The sequence below is a fragment of the Lontra canadensis genome, unplaced genomic scaffold (genome assembly GCF_010015895.1).
Source record: "Lontra canadensis isolate GAN:19392208 unplaced genomic scaffold, GSC_riverotter_1.0 scaffold1, whole genome shotgun sequence".
Classification (NCBI taxonomy): domain Eukaryota; kingdom Metazoa; phylum Chordata; class Mammalia; order Carnivora; family Mustelidae; genus Lontra; species Lontra canadensis.
In genome coordinates this window covers 117,084,300-117,105,929 of record NW_022630995.1, presented here as the reverse complement: position 1 = coordinate 117,105,929, position 21,630 = coordinate 117,084,300, and the positions used below count along the sequence as shown (strand labels likewise).

Below are 21,630 nucleotides of genomic sequence, written 5' to 3'. Positions count from 1 at the left end.
GACGAATGGATAAAGAAGATGTGGTATAGATACACAATGGAATACTATGCAGCCATCAAAAGAAATGAAATCTTGCCATTTGCGACGACGTGGATGGAACTAGAGGGTATCATGCTTAGCGAAATAAGTCAGTCGGAGAAAGACAACTATCATATGATCTCCCTGATATGAGGGAGAGGGGATGCAACATGGGGGGTTAAGAGGGTAGAAGAGTAAATGAAGCAAGATGGGATTGGGAGGGAGATAAACCATAAGTGACTCTTAATCTCACAAAACAAACTGAGGGTTGCTGGGGGGAGGGGGGTTGGGAGAGGGAGGGTGGGGTTATGGACATTGGGGAGGGTATGTGCTATGGTGAGTGCTGTGAAGAGTGTAGACCTGGCGATTCACAGACCTGTACCCCTAGGGGGAAAAATATATGTTTATAAAAAAAATAAATAAAATTTAAAAAAATAAAAGAAAGAAAAGGGAGTGGTGAGAAAGTGAAGATGAGGATGGGTATCTTGAAAGATAAATCGTCACTGTTGTAGAGGTAGATGATGACTAGGTACAGACCATTCGTTTGCCCTGTTGTACAAGTCCAGAAAAGTGCTGGTTTAAATTAGGAATATAGATGAAAACTGAAAAAGTTCTCATATTGAGAACAACTTTGAAAATGAGATCTTCTCCTGGTTCAAGCTTAGAGCTCAGACATGCACACAAAAAAGATAAATAACAGTATAAGGAAATAGTTAATTTTAGTGCCAGATATGTGATAATGCTAGTGGATTTGAGATGAGATATTATTTCCCTCTTACTGTACTTACTGCCTTCTTCTGGGCCATATCAAGTTACGTTAAAAAAGATGGATACATTCAATTGATTTTACATTTTTTGTCCCAGAAATCCTGCAGGACGGACAGGATTGGTTGGCCGGGGGCTTTTGGGGCGATGGGGCCCAAATCATGCTGCAGATCCCATCATAACCAGGTAAGAATGAAAACATTTCAGTAGCAGAGAGCCAAGTGATTGGAGAAATACGGACTGTAACCACGTGTTTACATATACACATGTATGTATGTTTGTGTATATATAATGTATACTTGCATAAGTATGTGTGATTGTATATATACATGTATGTATATAGGTATACTTGTGACATCTGTATTTTAAAGGGACTTCATGTGAAATCATACTGATAAAAGTGTGAAGCTATAGTTTTAGGCATTATCTGAACAAAGTTAACTCACCTGGTATTTACTGAACATCTCTTTGTTCACGGAATTGAGTAGGTGTTTTGGAGGATATAAAAAAGTAAAAGAATCTTAAGTTTCAGCTCCCTGTCACAGAAGAGCTATGGCTTCATTTGCAAGATGAAAAATATGAAATAAGAAAACATGTCAAGGTTAAAAAAAAAAAAACATGTCCGGTAACATGGGTGATAACAGGATGCTTTAGAAAATTAGATGAAGGGTGTTTGGGTAGCTCAGTAGGTTAAGTGTCTGACTCTTGATTTTGACTCGGGTCATGATCTCAGGTCCTGAGCTCAAGCCCTGCATTGGGCTCTGTGTTGGGCATGGAGCCTGCTTAAATTCTTCTCTCTCCTTCTCCTCCTATGCCCCCCCCCCACCGTTAGATTAGATGTCGGTCATGATGATGGTACACTGGAGCACCCAAGAAAGGCGTTGTTAAGGAGGGGGACTTGAGCTGAGCTTGAAGCTTGGATAGCGGGACAGCAGCAGGGCCAAGAAGAAGGCTTGTAGTAGTATCTGAGTACTGAGGGCCAGTGAAAAGACCAGCTTGGTTGAAGCAGAAGATTTTTGTAGAATAGTGGGTAATTAAGCTTATTTAATTTTTGTGCAGTTTTATTGTGGAGAATATTAAATGCCAGAGTTAAGGAGTGTGAACTGGAGCCAATGAAGATTTCAGAACAGGGGACAGGCATTCTCTTCCTGAGGGAGGTCTGTCTGGTAAGCCAGATTGTATTCAGAAGGCCCCTTGGTGAGCATGAATCAGAATAAAGAAGGTAGGTGAATCCAGTGTTTATATGTACTTTACTGTCTCCATAGGGATCATCTTTCCAGCTCATCTGGAATATTGTATCATCTCTGTCATTCTTTTTTAATTTCTTTATTTTTAGGATGTCTTCACTTACCAATTCCCTTTTCACATGTAATTGTTACTTCCCCTTATTTTTTTACTTTATTTTTTTTTAAAGATTTTATTTATTTATTTGAGAGACAGAGATCACAAGTAGGCAGAGAGGCAGGCAGAGAGAGAGAGAGAGGAGGAAACAGGCTCCCTGCCTAGCAGAGAGCCCGATGCGGGGCTCAATCCCAGGACCCTGGAATCATGACATGAGCCGAAGGCAGAGGCTTAACCCACTGAGCCACCCAGGTGCCCCTGTTACTTCCCTTTAAATAATGCAAATACCCTCAATATTTTTACTTCTTTAGTTTTGATATTTTGAGGACCTTTCTTTGTTTCAGGAGACTTTGTTTTTCTCTGATCTAAGAATATGATTTCATAGTTTAACTCTAGGAAAATAGCTTATTTCCCTTATTTTCAAGTTACTGGAAGAGGCACCAATATTTGTCCCATCTTATTTGCCTGCTTGCCCTTTGAGTTCTCCTGTCAAAAGAGATCTTTACCCCACACCCCACCCCAGACTTATCTTTCATCCATCTGTCCACCTACTCACCTGCCAGTCTACCTCCCTCCCCATCTGTTAACTACATATCCACCTGCCAACCTACCTATCAGTTTCAAATTCCTTTAGAAGCTTTATGGTTCAAATGAAATGGGAAGAGTTAATACATTTTTATTAATGAATGTAAGTAAAAAATATAATGACAGTGTCAGTTTCTTTCCAGTTTTGCTGAGACTAGCTAAAATGAGGAAGGTGTGAAACATTTGAAGCAGGAATGCTAATAAGGGGCCAGGAAGAAAAGGGAAGCTAGAGACTTGAAAGTTAGCTTCTCGTTAGCTTATTTTTATCTTTGGTGGAACAAATATACGGGAGTGTATGTGGTGATTGTGTTGCATTGTTTCAAAATAATAGACATTTTGAGCTTAATTCTGTCCTTATACAAATGAGACTCATGAAGGCTTTGAGATGATCCACAGCTGTGAAAGAGCCCACAGGTGACAGAGTCTAGCTTTCAGCTGTGTTGTTAGGTTGATGCTCTTTGCTGCCTCGGTAATGGATCTGTTAACCAACGAGTCCCTTTAAATTGAAGAGGGCAGTAGAAATGGAGGGAAGAGAAGAATGTAGAAAGTTAGTTTGTCCATTTGTTTTTCACAAAACTCCTCAAAGTAGGTATTAACCTATCTGTTTGATAGATCTGAAAATGAAGACTCACTGAGGTTAAGTGACTCACCTAAATCTTGTAGATCTGAAATTTGAATCAGGGGTATTTGTTTTTGGATATTGTGCGTGTTCTCTTTTATACCAGTTTTTCACTAATGAGTAATCCTAAGAGTCACCTAGTCACTTTTAAAGATTCCATTCCCTTTTTTTTCAAGTACTTCATGGTTCAGAACAGCATTGTATAGTATAGAATTTCACAAATGTTCTTGTCCATACTCTCCAGGGCAAGTGTTAAATTTTTCTCTTCCCAAGTGCCTCTCCTAGGATTCTACGTGTACAACTATCTGACATTCCTTTAGATCCTTTAAAATGAAAATGTGTTGGGAAGCGTTAATATATTATTGTGAATAAAATCAGATCAAAAGTTAATGGTGTTAACATTTTCTAGTTTGTGAGACAGGAAGGGGTGGGCTATCAGAAGTGGGGAGGGAATATCAATAGTATGTAGAAATATCATTGTCTGTAAATTAAAGGTAATCAGCTACTTATAGGGTTGTTTTGAGATCTAAATGAATAAATACATAAAAGACTTAAAACAATATCAGGTATATAATAAGTGGTGTATAAACGGTTTTTAAGAGATAAAAGTAAAACCCGTGCTCTCTCTGTTCTTACCATGTCTGCCTTCAGTCCTATCCTCATCATCATGTACCTGGATCATGGTTAACACTTTTCTAGTCTCCAGTCTTCCTTCCCTCCCAACCAGCCTCCATACTTTTGTCTGAGTGAGTGAACTTTCTAAAATACCAGTTGCTTATGGCTTTACTCTACTTGAAAATATTCTCTGGCTCTCTAAGCAGCTGACCTTGTTTAATTCTTTGCCTACTCCTCCAGCCTCATCACACCTCTTGCCCCCACTGATGGCCATATATAGCCGGACTCCACCTATACAACATACTATTTTACACCTTTGTTTCTTCCTCATGCTATGCCTGTGTCTGGCATCCTTAAAAATTGATGCTGTCTTGTACTAATTGTTCTTTCATTTCTATTTACTCCTCAGACTGTCATTCTCTCTTATTATTTATTCACCTACATGTCTAGCTCTGCTGCTAGACTATGAGCTCATTCAAGGCAGGAATTATGGGATGGAATTGGTATGTATATATATACATATATATATATATATATAAAAATTTGGAAGCTCGTATTTAAACTCATTTTTTTAGGGGCACCTGGGTGGCTCGGTCAGTTAAGCATCTGCCTTCAGCTCAGGTCATGATCTCAGGGTCCTAGGATCCAGCCCCATGTCGGGCTCCCTGCTCAGTGGGAGGCTGCTTCTCCCTCTCCTCCCTGCCTGTGCTCTCTCCCATTACCTCTGTCCCTATCTGTCTCTCTGTCTTAAATAAATAAGTAGGGCTCCTGGGTGGCTCAGTGGGTTAAAGCCTCTGCCTTCGGCTCTGGTCATGATCCTGGGATCCAGCCCGTCATCGGGCTCTCTGTTCATTGGGGAGCCTGCTTCCTTCTCTCTCTGCCTGCCTCTCCGCCTACTTGCGATCTGTCAAATAAATAAATAAAATCTTTAAAAAATAAATAAGTAAATCTTAAAAAAAAAAAAAAAACGCACCTCATTTATTTCATTGAATCTAATGCCATGCAGTGATTAGATACTAGGCTTTCTTTTTTGGTGTAGTACTGGAAGTTCAAAGTCTTTATCTTTGCCTAAGTTCGTATTAGAATAATTCTTAAAATTGGGTGTTGAGGGTGGCTGTGGTGGGGGTAGAGAAGGGAAAGGGGAGATGTATCAGCATTTCTGACAAAGAAGATATGGTTAGAAGAAGTGCATTCTGAAAGGAATTATCTATTTAAAAATTTTTTTGAAAATATTTTATTCATTTGAGAGAGTGAGCAAGAGTCAGGGGGAGGGGCAAAGGGTGAGGGATAAGCAGACTCTGCAGTGAGTGTAGGGCCCAATGTGGGGCTCAATCCCATGACCCTGAGATCATGACCTGACCTGAAATCAAGAGTCGGACACTTAACTGACTGAGCCACCCAGTTGCCCATACACTACTTGTGATTCTTAAAAAATGTCCTTGGACTATTTTTAAAGTTTATGCCCCTGTCTCTAAATTCTGTTCAGCTTTTAAACTTCTTTTTTTGACAGTACTTAAGTAGTAAAAACTATTTATATTCTGAATTTTTATTCCAGAGAATATAGTATCTTTTATGGAAAGTAGATATCCGGCTTGGTTCATAAAATACAGAGCGTTTCTATTATAAAATAATTTTTTGGTAAAACTAGCTGATTTGAGGTAAACTTATATATGTCTTGTTATAAAGAAAAATATATCTTTATAACTTTGTCTCAAGCTTGAGACAGGTCCTTTTCTTTGCTCTAAATCAGTTATGATTTTCTATTACTATTTATAGGTGGAAAAGGGATAGTAGTGGAAATAAAATCACCCACCCCATTTCTGGGAAAAACATCTTACAGTTTGTGGCAATAAAAAGGAAAGACTGTGGAGAATGGGCAATCCCAGGGGTAAGAATTAAAATTAAATCAAATTAATGTTTTAAGTCCTTCTTAGTTGCTTCATTTGCTGCAAGGTTATTGTGTGTGGATCTTTACCCTTCATTTATCTTCCCTCCTTCCCCACTTTAGGAATTCTTTTGTCATTGCTCACTGCAGTGAAGTCTCACTGTCAACAGCAAGTGTAAGATGATGCATCAAAGTTGTTAAAATTTGAGTCTAATTACAAAACCTTTGGAAAATAACATGGACTTTGGAGTTAGACATAGGCTTGTATCCTGATCTTTCCACTCTGAACTGAATATTTGGAGTTCAAACCCTTCTCTTTAAAATAAAGATAACTGTATCTACTTCATGGGGTTACTAGTGATAAAGCACCTGACGTAAAGTAGGTATTCATAAATGGTGGATCCCATTTCAGAATTCAGCCTCTACTTCAAGTCCGAGTAAAACTGAGAGCATTCTTTTGTTGAATTCTGATAACTTTAGACATTAAAAAAAGATAACTTTTATTACTTACTGTTTCTTGTAGTTTTAAAAAAGTTCCATAATATCATCAGGAATAGTATATTTTTTTATGTTCATGTCCGTGTATATTTGAAGTGGTATTTTAAAATGGGTGTTTGTATTAATAAAAGAAAGTATAAGAACCATATGATACTCTGAGTAGATGCTGAAAAAGCATTTGACAAAGTACAGCATCCTTTCCTGATCAAAACTCTTTAAGTAGGGATAGAGGGTACATACCTTAATATCATCAAGCCATCTATGAAAAAACCACCGCAAATATCATTCTCAGTGGAGAATAACTGAGAGCTTTGCCGCTAAGGTCAGGAACACGGTAGGGATGTCCATTATCACCACTGCTATTCAGCATAGTACTAGAAGTCCTAGCCTCCGCAATCAGACAACAAAAGGAAATTAAAGGCATTCACATTGGCAGAGAAGAAGTCAAACTCTCGCTCTTTGCAGATGATATGATACTTTATGTGGAAAACCCAAAAGACTGTACTCCGAATCTGCTAGAACTTGTACAGGAATTCAGTAAAGTGTCAGGATATAAAATCAATGCGCAGAAATCAGTTGCATTTCTCTACACCAACGACAAGACAGAAGAAAGAGAAATTAAGGAGTCAGTCCCATTTACAGTTGCACCCAAAACCATAAGATACCTAGGAATAAACCTAACCAAAGAGGCAAAGAATTCTGTACTCAGAAAACTATAAAGTACTCGTGAAAGAAATTGAGGAAGACACAAAGAAATGGAAAAATGTTCCATGCTCCTGGATTGGAAGAACAAATATTGTGAAAATGTCTATGCTACCTAAAGCAATCTACACATTTAATGCAATCCCTATCAAAATCCCACCCATGTTTTTCAAAGAAATGGAACAAATAATCCTAAAATTTGTATGGAACCAGAAAAGACCCCGAATAGCCCTAGGAATGTTGAAAAAGGAAACCAAAGTTGGTGGCATCACAATTCCAGATTTCAAGCTCTGTTACAAAGCTGTCATCATCAAGACAGTATGGTATTGGCACAAAAACAGACACAGATCAGTGGAACAGAATAGAAAGCCCAGAAATAGACCCGCAACTCTATGGTCAACTAATCTTCAACAAAGCAGGAAAGAATGTCCAATGGACAGAAGACAGTCTTTTCCATAAATGGTGTTGGGAAAATTGGACAGCCACATGCAGAAAAATGAAACTGGACCATTTCCTTACACCACACACAAAAAGACTCCAAATGGGTGAAAGACCTCAGTGTGAGAAAGGAAGCCATCAAAATCCTTGAGGAGAACACAGCAGCAACCTCTTCAACCTCAACCGCAGCAACTTCTTCCTAGAAACATCACCAAAGGCAAGGGAAGCAAGGGCAAAAATGAACTATTGGGACTTCATCAAGATTAAAATCTTTTGCACAGCAAAGGAAACAGTCAACAAAACCAAAAGATAGCCAACAGAATGGGAGAAGATATTTGCAAATGACATATCAGATAAAGGACTAGTATCCAAAATCTATAAAAGAACTTACCAAACTCAACACCCAAAGAACAGATAATCCAATCAAGAGATGGGCAGAGACATCAACAGACATTTCTGCAAAGAAGACATCCAAATGGCCAACAGACACATGAAAAAGTGCTCCATATCACTTGGCATCAGGGAAGTATAAATCAAGACCACAATGAGATTCCACCTCAGCCAGTCAGAATGACTAAAATTAACAACTCAGGAAACGACAGATGCTGACGAGGATGCGGAGAAAGGAGAACCCTCCTACACTGTTGGTGGGAATGCAAGCTGGTGCAACCACTCTGGAAAACAGCATGGAGGTTCCTCAAAAAGTTAAAAGTAGTACCCTACGACCCGGCAGTCGTGGTACTGGGTATTTACCCTAAAGATACAAAATGCAGTGATCTGAAGGGGCACGTGCACCTGAATGTTTATAGCAGCAATGTCCACAAGAGCCAAACTATGGAAAGAACCTAGATGTCCATCAACAGATGAATGGATAGAGAAGAAGCATTATATACATACAATGGAATACTATGCAGCCATCAAAAGAAATGAAATCTTGCCATTTGCGACAACTTGGATGGAACTAGAGGGTATTATGCTGAGTGAAATAAGTCAATCAGAGAAAGACAATTATCATATGATCTCCCTGATATGAGGAAGTTGAGAGGCAAAGTTGGGGGCTTAGGGGGTAAGGAAGGAAAAACATGAAACGAGATGGGATCAGGAGGGAGACAAACCATAAGAGATTCTTAATCTCACAAAACAAACTGAGGGTTGACGGGGGTAGGCGGGTAGGGAGAGGGTGGTTAGGTTATGGACATTGGGGAAGGTATGTGCTATGGTGAGTGCTGTGAAGTGTGTCAACCTGGTGATTCACAGAGCTTACCCCTAGGGCTAATATTACATTATATGTTAATAAAAAATTAAAAAATTATTAAAAAAGTAAAATGAGTGTGCAACAGAAGTATTTTTTTAAATTTTAAATTTAAATTTTTATTTTTTTAAGATTGTATTTATTTATTTGACAGATAGAGATCACAAGTAGGCAGAGAGGCAGGCAGAGAGAGAGAGGAGGAAGCAGGCTCCCCGCCAAGCAGAGAGCCCGATGCGGGGCTTGATCCCAGGACCGGAGCCGAAGGCAGAGGCTTTAACCCACTGAGCCACCCAGGCACCCCTTGTTTTGTTTTGTTTTGTTTTTAAGGTTTACTTATTTAAGAGAGAGACAGACAGGGGCAGAGGGAGAAGCAGACTCCCTACTGAGTTGGGAGCCCAACACAATGCTCCATCCCATGACCTGAGGATCATGACCTGAGCTGAAGGCAGTAGCTTAGCCAACTGAGCCACCCAGGTGCCCCCAGCAGAGTTTTTTTTTACATTTAAAAATTTTTTTAGCAGTAGAGGATTTTATATTTTATGCCATATTATGAAATGGAGATAGTTTGGTAAGAGGATGACTCGTTATACATTTACTGCTATCTGCAAGAATGGTTTTTTCCATTGTAGGACAAAAATGGTTTGGAATGAACAATGGGGAAGTATTAGCTTGCTGTATTCTTCCTTGCCTCCAGGCCTTCCACCTTAGCTTGAGTTTGGAAGGTACCAGGAAAGAGGTCTGTTCGGCTCAGTTTACCATAGGCTAACCTCGAACCAATTACTGTGGTCAGATACATGGGATACCCTGACTGGCTGCTTCTCCTAGAATCAAATGGTTTATAGAAGAACATAGCACAAGAGAATGGGGATCATGATTACGGGCAGCTAGAACAATGTTTACTGTATCACCCAGTAAGTATTTGTTGCATGAGTTAAAGCGTATTACTTTTTTTCCCCTTAAAATGTGACTCTTAGGGGATGGTGGATCCTGGAGAGAAGATTAGTGCTACACTTAAAAGAGAGTTTGGCGAAGAAGCTCTCAACTCCTTACAGAAATCTGGAGCGGAAAAGAAAGAATTAGAGGAACAGTTGCACAAGCTCTTCAGCCAGGAACATCTAGTGGTAAGAAAAGGTGGTTCCTCTGAAGGGACTTAGCCCCATGGATGAGTGAAAATTATTTAAAAGTTCACCTGGAGATCCGGTAGTTTATTCTCTGAATAAAGTGAATTACCTGTGTATTTGAAATACATATTCCTACACACAACTTAAATTCAGTAGATCTTCACCGAAATACAGTTCTGCTTAAAGTTTTATAGCCCAACTTTAGGTCAATTACATTAGAATACATTTATCTCTGAGTTTTTCTTTGGACTACATGTGAGCTAATGTGACCCTGAGCTCACCCATCCATCGGAGAACCTTTAAAAAAAAATTATATGAGCTTGGCTGTTTACAAAGACATTTACATTTTAAGTTGTGTTATTTAGAGTTTTTTTGGTGGATAACCATTTAAGTCTTACCTCTGTTTTGTCTACATACCCTTTGTAATTTAAAAAAAGTACACATCAGTATATGTGTACTGATGATAAGAAAAAGTACTACAGAGTTTCTTCTGTTTTATGCTGGCTTTTGTTCCACTTGCTATGTTTCCTTTCTAAAATTGGGATTTCTTATTTATGTTCAGGTTTTTGGTCACATTTGTGTTAGATGGCTAGATCCAAATCTTTTCATGTCTTAAGAGCTTAGATATTAGTCTTTACCAAATTTATTTATAGATCTCTTTATAACTAAAAGAATCTTTGTATGTCTGAAACTATAATTACAGAAATTATTAAAACAGAAAAATACTTATAGAGCCTTTAAAAAAGTCATATGGCCCAAATGTGACTGGGAATTTCATAATTCCCAAATTATGAAATTAAAGTCTGTGGAGTTGAGGGTTTTGTGAATTTTTTATTTTCACATGAGTGGGTGGGAGGTGGGAGAAGGGACAGAGGGAGACAGAATGCCAGGCTTAGTCCCACAACCCTGAGATCATGACCTGAGCTGAAATCAAGAGTGAGATGCTTAACCAACTGAGCCACCTAGGCGCCCTGAGGGTTTTGTGAATTTTAAAGCTGACTCAAATGGTTCTGGACAATATTGTTTCCTGGGAAATTTAAAACAAGCATATAGAATGCTACATGAAAGGTTCTGTGATATTTACATTTCTTTATGAAAGGTGAAATAATGGAGTCAGTTATGTCAAGGGGTTTTAAAATGGAGCTAAGAGGCCTTTAGGAGCTGGGCCTTGTGCACTTCACCAGGTGGAGCCCTGAACTTTTAAACTGGGCCAAACCACAAATACTCCAAAGACTACACAAACACCTGCAACTTGCTAAAGAACAGACTTGCTTAGTGATAGGCTCAGTAACCGATTATATTCAGCCACGATTGGTTTTCTGTACCAATGCATCAGAATTCCTTGTAAACAACTTCTACAAGCATTTTCTTTCTAGCTTTAAAAAAGCCTGAATTGGGGCACGTGGGTGGCTTAGTCATTTAAGCGTCTGCCTTTGGCTTAGGTCATGATCCCAGAGTCCTGGCATCGAGCTCCCTGTTGGGCTCTCTGCTCAGCCGGGATCCTGTTTCTTCTCCTTCTGCTGCTCCTCCTGCTTGTGCTCTCTCTCTCTCTGTCAAAATAAATAAAATCTTAAAAAAAATAAAAATAAAAAAATAAAAAACCCGACTTTGCTCCCTAGTGGGACAGTGGGTTGCTACCCAAATCTGTGTACCCTTAGTTGCTGTTCTTTGATCCTAAATAAATGCGTAATTATTGCCTCCTGACTATGCACACACTGTTTTGCAACAGGATATTTACATTTCTGATTCCAATGAAGGTAACACACATCTGCTCGCCCCATTTGTGTTTCATTCTACACTTTTTTTCTGCCTCTTTTTAAAAATAGATATATAAGGGATATGTTGATGATCCTCGAAACACTGATAATGCGTGGATGGAGACAGAGGCTGTGAACTACCATGATGAAACAGGTAAACTGACTTATGTTCATTAGACTGGGTAAGAGGCACCCCGATACTTGTGGAATGAATGCTCATCAAAGAGCATTTGCTCTTTCAAAGCTCTTGATAGCATTGGCAAATTTTCTTAAAGAAATATGCCATTTACATTCATATGTAATGAATGTACAGTAGTGAATGAGAACAGCATTACTTTTAATTTTTTGATAAGTATATTATTTTAATATTTATATATTTTTGTAAATACAATAATAAATATTTTCATTTATAATTTCTGGTTTGGGGTCATGCTTAGAAAGACCCACTTACCTTAATAGTGTAAAATGAATTGCCAATACTTGTTTTATTTATTTATTTATTTTTTAATTTATTTATTTGTCAGAGAGAGTGAGCACAGGCAGACAGAGTAGCAGGCAGAGGCAAAGGGAGAAGCAGGCTCCCCGCTGAGCAAGGAGCCTGATGCGGGACTCCATCCCAGGATGCCGGGATCGTGACCTGAGCCGAAGGCAGCCACTTAACCAACTGAGCCACCCAGGCATCCCTTGTTTTATTTTTCATACATTTAAATCTCTAATCCCTCTAGAATTTATTTTGACATAAGTTTTCATACTTAATTTAATAGAACTCTTTTTTTAAAGGCTGATATTCTTACTTTTTAAAGAGAAAAGCTTCCTTATTTGTGCCTCTACTTAAAATTTAGGAACTTGGGGGGCTGTGCCTAGGTGGCTCATTTAAGTGGCTTCAGCTCAGGTCATGATTTCAGGGTCCTGGGATCGAGCCTGACTTCAGGCTTCGCACTCAGCGCAGAGTCTGCTTGTCCCTCTGCCCTTTCCCCTGCTTGTGTTCTCTCTCTCAAGTAAATAGTAAATAAAATCTTTCTTTAAAAAATTTAGAAACTTGATTAAAATTGGGGCATTTTGAAGATTTGGAACATTCTAGTTTTTAATGGACTGGGCCACATTTACTTGAAGCTACAGAATTATGTTGAAAGTAAAGAAATAAATGAATTACTTTTTCTTGGTGATTTTTTTTTTTCTTTGGTAACAGGTGAGGTAATGGATAACCTTACCCTAGAAGCTGGTGATGATGCTGGAAAAGTGAAATGGGTGGACATCAGTGATCAACTCCAGCTTTATGCCAGTCACTCTCAATTCATCAAACTGGTGGCCGAGAAGCGAGATGCACACTGGAGCGAGGACTCTGAAACTGAAACTGAGTGCTGCGGGTTGTAGCCCGTATCACTGTGGGAGCCGTGAGCCAGCAATGGGGCATGTGCTGAAAAGAAGGCGGCATCTCAGAGCTCGTCCTACAAGAGGGCAGGGTTGGTCACTTGGAATTTATTTTATTCACTTTCAAAGCTATTTGCATTTAGAAGTTTGTATCAGAATATAATTAGTAAATATGGTGAAATGCAACACAGAATTTTTTGCTTTCCAATCAAAAGAAATATAATCATTTTGTACGTGTTCTAATTAAGCATAGCTTAAACCAAGTCTAAACAACGGATGCTCGTTCAAGAATCATAATCTGAATAAAGATAAATTTATGGTCAGCCATAACTTCTGTTTTTCATCTAGTTCTTATTTATCAGTTCTTTTTTTTTGTTGTTGTTGTTGTTGATCTTCGGTGTCTGAAGGATGTTCCTGCCATATCAGGCTCCTTTAGGAGGAGCATCACCATTGTCTAATCTATCTTTAAATTATTTGCCTCATATTTTGTTTTATGTAATCTTGGAATTTTCAAAATGGAAACCTTATATATTTTTCTTGACTTTAGAATCATCTGTTTTGAGGAAGTTTCAGTCACTCTTTTAGTCAGTAAAGATCAAGAGCCAATGAACAAGAACTCATGTTTTCACTTTTCAAAAAATTCTCAATTAGGGATGCCTGAGTGGCTGAGTCCATTAAGCGCCTGCCTTCAGCTCAGGTCATGATCCCATGTTCCTGGGATCAAGTCCTGCATTAGGCTCCCTGCTCAGTGGGGATCCTGCATCTCCCTCTCCCTCTGCCTGCTGCTCCCTCTCCTTGTGCTCTTTTTCTTTCCCTGTCAAATAAATAAAAATCTTTATAAATAAAACCCAAAAAACCCCAAAAATTCTGAGTTAAAAGATATGTTCAGAGAATCGTAAAATGATATGTTTATTTCACTCTACTATAACTGCATGTATCATAAGTAAATTAAGAATAGATGGTCATATAATGGAATATTATGCAGCCATCAAAAAGACAATCTTGCCATTTACAGTGACGTGGCTAGAACTTGAGGGTATTATGGTAAGCAAAATAAGTCAATCAGAAAGATAATTATCATATGATCTCACTGATATGAGGAATCTGAGAAACAAGACAGAGGATCATAGGGGAAGGCAGGGAAAAATGAAACAAGACAAAACCAGAGAGGGAGACAAACCATAAGAGACAGTCTCAGGAAACAAACTGAGGGTTTCTGGAGTAGAGGAATGGGATGGCTGGGTGATGGACACTGGGGAGGGTATGTGTTGTGAGTGCTGTGAATTGTATAACACTGATGAATCACAGACCTGTACCCCTGAAACAGTATAGTATATGTTAATAAATAAATGTTCAGAAAGGAATTGAAATGAGACAGATGGAGGCCTTTTAAGAGTTAAATAATTTTTTTTTGGAAGGGAACGATAAGGATTTGGATAGGTTTTTGAGAGGCCTACTGTTAATATGATTTGAGGAAAGGAAAGAGTTCTTGATGGTCTGGGTGTTCATGGAGGCAGGGAAGAAGAAGGAAAAGAATACTCGTCTGAGTGGGCAGGTATATCACATTCTGGCTATACGATGTCCATTGGGAAAGTCCTGTGGTATTTAGTCCTGTCAACCTAAAGTGGGGACCCTCATAATTCCTTTATTCCAGCTGGACTACAGAGGGGGGATCTGAAGAAAAGGAGGTTTAGGGGATAAAGACATGGTTGTTGGGGTACCCGGGTGGCTCAGTGGCTTAGGCCTGCCTTCAGCGCAGGTCATGATCCCAGGGCCCTGGGATTGAGCCCAGCGGCGGGCTCTCTGCTCAGCAGGGAGCCTGCTTCCTCCTCTCTATCTCTGCCTGCCTCTCTGTCTACTTGTGATCTCTCTCTCTCTCTGTCAAGTAAATAAATAAAAAAATCTTAAAAAAAACAAAAAAGACATGGTTGTTTCCCTTTCTTCACATATTTGGAAAAAGTATTATAGTAGCTTGAGGACAAAACTGGGTTAAGGTAAATCAAAAGGTTTTTTCCCCCCAATTTAGTATCAAAACTACTTTGGTGGTAAACCTGAGCTGAACTGACAGGAAGCTTTTTCACCATTCCTGTGACTATAACTTTTGCTGAGAAACATTAGAATGTTTGATTTCAGGGTGTTGTTTCAGACCGTTCTGGAAGCATTATAAGGTTTCAATATGACATTAATTTTCTAAAATCCATAAAATCCTGGTCCCTGGTTATGTAATAAGGGACTTGTGCTGACTAGGGTGACCTGCTCATTAGGTGGTATGTAGGATGACCTTCTTCTAGAATGAACAGTTTGGATTCTACTTTTACTGTTTGGCAGGAAGAGATTGCTTTTTCCTGGCACTAAATGGAATTCTTTAAATTGAAGCTGCTTACTAAGGCTCTTAAGAAAGTTTGAGCAATTCTCTGAAGATCAACATTTACTTATGTGTAATAGTGTTGAAACATTTACATTGACATTAGAAAAGATATTAGATAATACAACACTTTATTTAAAGAAATACTAAAGCACATGGTCTGTAGATAAATTCTTCATGGCATTTTGGAGTTTTCTCTGGGACATACAAAGTATGCAGAATTATAAAACTCTATTAAACTATAGATAGGATAGAAGCAGATAATCTTCTGATAAGTGTTTTAAATATTCAGCATCATCTATAATAAGAAAAACCAGATTAAAATTTTAGTTGAAGACATTTATGGAGGAATATCTGCTCCTATATTACTAGGTGATATTACCTCCATATTTGCTTTTCTTATATTTTAGGTATAAGGAATACTATTGAAATACTTCTGTCTAAAAGAGATATTTAGCAAAATAGTATTAACAGATACCACTTACTGAGTATCTACATTCTATCACTCAATCCTCCACAACAATCATGATGTTAGGTGGTATTATTTCCATTTCACAGATGAAAATGATATTTAGAAAAATAGTCCCAAGCTTAATTCAGAAAGGGACAGAGCTGGGATTTGAATCCAGGTCTGCCTTGTTCATAAAGCTCTTCTGTATTGTATTCCTTACTAAGGAGAAGAAGCTTTGTTACTTTAAGCATGCAGTTCGGAAGATTATACATTACTTAAGGACTGCTCACTTTATCCATATTGATAGAGTTAGAGTTTATGACTTGACTTTAGGGCCATGTGTGGTTTAGCTAGCATTGTTGAAATTGAAATTTTGGCTCAGAGGCATTTTATTTGGTAACATGTTAAGGATAAGTGGCAGCAACCAGTATTCGTCTTGCTAACGGGTGTTCTGAAGCTTTTGAAAGCGTTTCAAACTCAAACGGAAGCAATATGCTGGACTTACATAGTAAGACCGTAATTATCTAAAAACTAAATATTTGGTAGCTAAAGAGGGCACTTGAAAATTCTAACCACTTTTAGAGGCTAAATGCTGTATTTTCTTATAGTATAAGAAATGGTGGGTGGTACTACACTCTAACATATTTGTGAAGTTTTAATAAACTGATTTAAAAATGGATCCTTTGAAGAAAGCCTTTGTAATGAATTTGACTAGGTTAATTAATTACCTGCTTTCATCAGTACACCTTTCCTCAAACTTAATTTATCAATATGGACATGACCTGAGATTCAAACTCATAAGGTAAAAATATTTTTAAAATGTGTAATAGTGCTTGAGACATATTTGGAGATTGTACTTACCGTATAGAACTTCTGACATAGAGAATTATTTCTGCCAAAATAAACAGTACAGACTACAGTTATTATATGAAGGTATTTTTGCCATAATTTTTTCTTTGCTTCCACTCATGTCTCCCATCCTACAGTTAATTTATTGTTGTTGGGTTAGTATTGGTGTAATCACATGTACTGGGAGGTAGAAAATAATGTGGTTCTGTTACACCGGAAGCACTGATAAATTGAACCCTCAACTGGGTTTTCTGCAACAAAGGGCTTAACTTCTCCCATCTGGCCTTCCGATGGCCTGATAAGAGCATTTGAAATGGTAAGAAATACTAAATAATATGTTTTAGGGCAGTGAAACTTGTCAGAAGGAAAACTTGGGTGAAATCCAATTTCTTTCTCAAAATTGGGATTGGGACTATTTTGACTCAGCTTCTCTCAAGGTAGATTAAAATAAATAAATACTGTATAGACTTCATTGACATTAATTCAGATATTTAAAAAAGGAACATACCTACTTTTTGTATGTATTTTAAATGAAAACAAACTTGGATGAGAATCAAAGTGGGAAGTTTCAAGGTTTGTAGCCTTGCCATCCAGCAAGCTGAAGCTTTTGTGTTACGGAGATGTGTTGCCTTGCCTTGAAATCAGGCCATTTCTAGATGGGGTAGTTTCACAGCAGACTTTTCTCACTGCTTACCATGAGTTGTCCATAAAACAACGAGGTTGAGGTAAAATTTACTGTTTGAAATTTATTAACCTATTATTGTATATATTTCTGTAAGCTGAAATTTTGGTCACATACCATGGGCATTATGAAAATAATACATTTTTAGACATACAGAAATTGTGATCTAAAGAGCCTAGAGTTTATAATTCAGAAGTTCTAATTTGGGTAAGTCAGTTGGGTTTGACTATGCCATATGTTTTTATAGTTCAGGAGAATTATTCTTACCTTTTCTGAGATTAAATGTCACTTACTTTTATCAATAAAATCATAGAAATAAAGTCTTACCCCAATGAAACCCTAAAAAAAAAAAAAAAGACTTCTTCAGTCCATTAAATAGGTTTGTAGTTTACAATAGCTTAAAAGTTAAGATGAACTTACCCCGAGTTGGTTCAAAATAGAAGTGATTAACTGAAAGAAGAAAAGTCAATGATCAGTGCTAGAACTGTCAGTGGGTTTATTTTTAACTTGGTCCACATGTAAGCTAAAATACTTTCCATATGAAAAATCTTTGTTTTGTTGAAAAATTAATTCCATTTTTAGTGCTTTATTTATATGATGTAAATGTTAAATATACAATATCTAGATATAAATTTCCTTAATCCAAAAAACCATTTTCTTGTAACTATATTCACTATATCTAAAAGATAGGATTGATGTGAATGGTTAAGAAACTTGCTGTGTGGGCGCCTGGTTGGCTCAGTTGGTTAAGCGTCTGCCTTCAGCTCAGGTCATGATCCTGGAGTCCCGGAATCGAGTCTCACATCAGGCTCCCTGCTTAGTGGGGAGTCTGCGTCTCCCACTGACCTCTCTCCTCTCATGCTCTCTCTCTCTCTCTCTCTCACACATACACTCTCTCTCAAATAAAATCTTAAAAAAAAAAAAAACTCGCTGTGTACACATCCAGGCAAGTGCTACTTTTCTTAAATTATGCAAGCTCCCTATGTGAATGATACTTGAACCAAAATTTTAGGACAACTATGAATACTTTGCTTTGAGGGTCTCCTTAGACGAGCAGTTTCACTGGAAAAGTACTGCTTTGTAGCTTCCACAGGTCCTTCTGTTTTAATAGACCGGCAGCTTGCTGAAGGAATTGACCACTGAAAGAAGGCTAATCCCTCTATTTGCAGAGCTGTCCATCCCAGCACATATGCAAGACATGTAAGCTAAAAACTGTTCCAATTTTCTCTTAGGCAAGAATAATACCTGAGGTAGTGTTTGTTCTCTTAGGGGGCCTCTTCCTGCTTTCTGACTTAACTAGGAACACTGGGAGAAAAAAAATTCTTATGGCTATGAAGATAAGGCAATTCTATAAGTTATTCTGTCAGAATTCTTCACAGGATGAGTAGTGGCCAACAGCACTTTTTTTTTTTTTTTAAGATTTAATTTTCAAGTAGTCACTCAACATGGGATTCAAGCTCATGACCCTGAGATCAAGAATCACACACCCTACTGACTAAGCCAGCCAGATGTCCCAGCCCATAATACTTTCAAGAAGTTCAGTAAAGGAAATATAAATAAGTATTAAGTGTTCAGAACCGGTCATCTGAATGAGTCATGTGTTTGAGGAGTCAGTATTTTCACTGGGAGAGATTTTAGAGGTAAACTATACTTTTACCCATGGTCACACAGATAATTTAATTGCAAAGGTGGGCTTAGAAGCTTTCTAACCACAGGCCAGTGGTCTTTCAGCCATGTTTGATGTAGAGGTGAACTTACTATTTTTGTAATCATCAGTAATTAATCATGGAAGATAGTTTCCAAAAACATTTTTAGTTAGAAATATGCAAGAATTTTTATTGTTTGCCATTTGGAAATGGACTATAATGTTGCTTAAACAGAGTGGATTGTGGGGAGAGCACTAGCACTTGAACTCAAGAGACTAAAGTTCTCATTGGTTAGACTCAGAAGCTGTTTGAACTCTAGTTTCTGGGACACTTAAATATTCCTCAAGTTGGCTGGCTTTAAATAGTCTCAACTTGGAAAATTTTTCTCTCAGGCACACAAATGATTTAGGCCCAAGTTTTTGATATTTTTACAAAACATGCATGTCCTTGATTCTAAGATATCACCAATTGTATAACGTACATTTTAGTTAATGATGGCATTTTAAAGAAAAAGATCTTAGAATAAAAGTATGTATCTATTGCACGGTTTGTCTTGATTTCAGAAAATGGTTAAATATGAAAAGTATGTTTTTAGAGGAAATGGAATTTTTTGGTGTTCTCTTTTATAAAATCCACTCAAGTATTTCTCCTGAGTTTTCATAAACTAAGATTCTGAATAACTTATTGTATCAATAAAGGGCCTCATTAAAAAGTTGAATTTGTGCATTTCAGTTAAAAAAAGTATTATCTGTTGAAATTTAGATTTGATAATTTTTAATGTATTATGTGTTTATGCTAATGATTGTTAATGAAGAAATAATCAAGTCTATTTAATTTCTCTAAAGCAATTTACCCTTTAGGTCTAAGTCTTTTGACTCTTCAATTTCACCCTCATCCGTGATCAAAGAGGTGGTTTTGTCAGTTTATAGTCTGGATGAATTGAAGAATGGACTGTAGAACTGTCCATATGCATTGAGATTGTTTTTTCGCTTTGAATTTAACAGCTGGGCTTTATTTTGTTTCCAAATGAATCAGACTAATAAAGATAGTAATTCTTATCTTATATAAGGAGTTGCATGTAGCATTTTTTGAACTTTATACATTAATAGGGCAGATATATTTACCGTTATAAGATCATTAAGTGTCAGGACCTAGAATAAAGGAAACAATCAAATAATGAAGGAATTGTAATTCAGCATTTTGTCTATCTTGTCTATGTTAATCATTTTATATTAGATTGATTAATGAAAACATGCTTTTTAGAATTCTTACCTTTCTAAAAATTGTCATTAAGAATCCTATTCATTAATATTTTAAGTACTCCCTCCCCCCCCCAAACCTACTGTCTCTGGAAGCATATAGTCCACATTTTCTCTTTTGTGGTCTCCAAACATAGCAGGGACTTCTTGAAAAAGTCATTAAACTTATGCTTACTAGGTTGGGAAAAAGATTATATTTTAGGATCACTTTTTTATGAAAGAAAACCTTAATGAATGTAATTTCCCATCATTGTAATAGGAGTATCATTAACAAATTTAGTTTTAATATGTTTTAATTTAGATAACTTATTTTTTGGTTTGTGACTGAATCAATCTTATCATATGTAATTGTCCTCCCATCCAGCAAAATTCTGTCAAAAGTGAAATTTAAATAATCCTTTTATAACATGGCCATAATCTTAAATCCAGTTTAAAGGATTTCATTTCAAAAGAATGCATTTTCCTCTCATTATTGGTAGATATAAGCATAAGATTTTAGAGGGGAAATGGATTTTGTAAGTCATTCAATTTCATTATTTTATATTCTAGAAGAAAGTAAGACTCAAAGGAATTCAAGATCACTCCAGAGTATGAAATGACAGAGTTTGCATCCTTAGATTATTTGACTTCAAATGCTTTTTCTACTAGTTTCCTGGGTTCCTTCCATACTATCAAGGAAAGTTTCAGGTCTTAGGTAGTTCAGTCTGCAAGGGTATATGAGATTTGTATATAAAATAACCCAAACCTGATAAAATACCAATAACTGAAGGTCCAAAAGAGTATGATGACTATTAATCCTTGGTATCAGGTTTCTCTCCAATTAAATCTAAAGAATTTTCAAGTTATTGTTTTGTTTCATTTGTTTCATTCATTTAAATACTTTCTTAAAGGAAATTAAGTATACTTACCTGATTTGGATCAAAAGGAAAAGGAAGAGGAAAAGGAAGAGGAATTGGAATCTACAAAAAAAGAGGGGGAAGAAAGTGAATTGTGAATAAAACGAAATTTTGTTTTAGCTTTTTTTCTCATTAACTCATTTATCCTTCCATCATCCATCCATCCATCCATCCATCCATCCTCCATCAGTACTTATTGAGCAATTATGCTCTCAAGGAGCCCACTTTCAACTTGGTGGAGCTTAGAGTCTAATGGATTTAAATTTTTTATTTTTTTCTCTCAAGAGGTATGTGCTTTGTTTTGTTTTGTTTTGTTTTTGTTTTTGCTTAGTTAAATCGAAAGCCAAGGAATCTTACGCATTTGATAGTACTTGCAAATTTACCAGTTTTTCGGGATTAGTTTTTCCTTTGCTTTTTAATACCACTCTGCCATCTGGTGGAAGGAAGTTTCCATTTCAAATACTAGTGATTTGTTGCCACACAGATTTCCATAAGATGTTAACAGAGATTCCTAC

At 37.2% G+C, this 21,630-nt stretch overlaps 1 protein-coding gene across 2 annotated transcripts in view; it reads left to right on the top strand.

Annotated features, from left to right (window-relative positions):
• The window catches only part of NUDT9 (nudix hydrolase 9), a 29,333-nt gene extending 16,036 nt beyond the window's left edge, over nt 1–13,297 (top strand). For both annotated transcript variants that reach the window (XM_032861960.1, XM_032861952.1), the window contains exons 4-8: nt 883–969; nt 5,720–5,831; nt 9,693–9,839; nt 11,666–11,750; nt 12,786–13,297. In XM_032861960.1, coding sequence (XP_032717851.1) covers nt 883–969; nt 5,720–5,831; nt 9,693–9,839; nt 11,666–11,750; nt 12,786–12,970 — 616 coding nt within the window. In that variant the 3' untranslated portion in view covers nt 12,971–13,297. The remainder of the gene's footprint in view (nt 1–882; nt 970–5,719; nt 5,832–9,692; nt 9,840–11,665; nt 11,751–12,785) is intronic.
• Nucleotides 13,298–21,630: the final 8,333 nt, after the last annotated feature.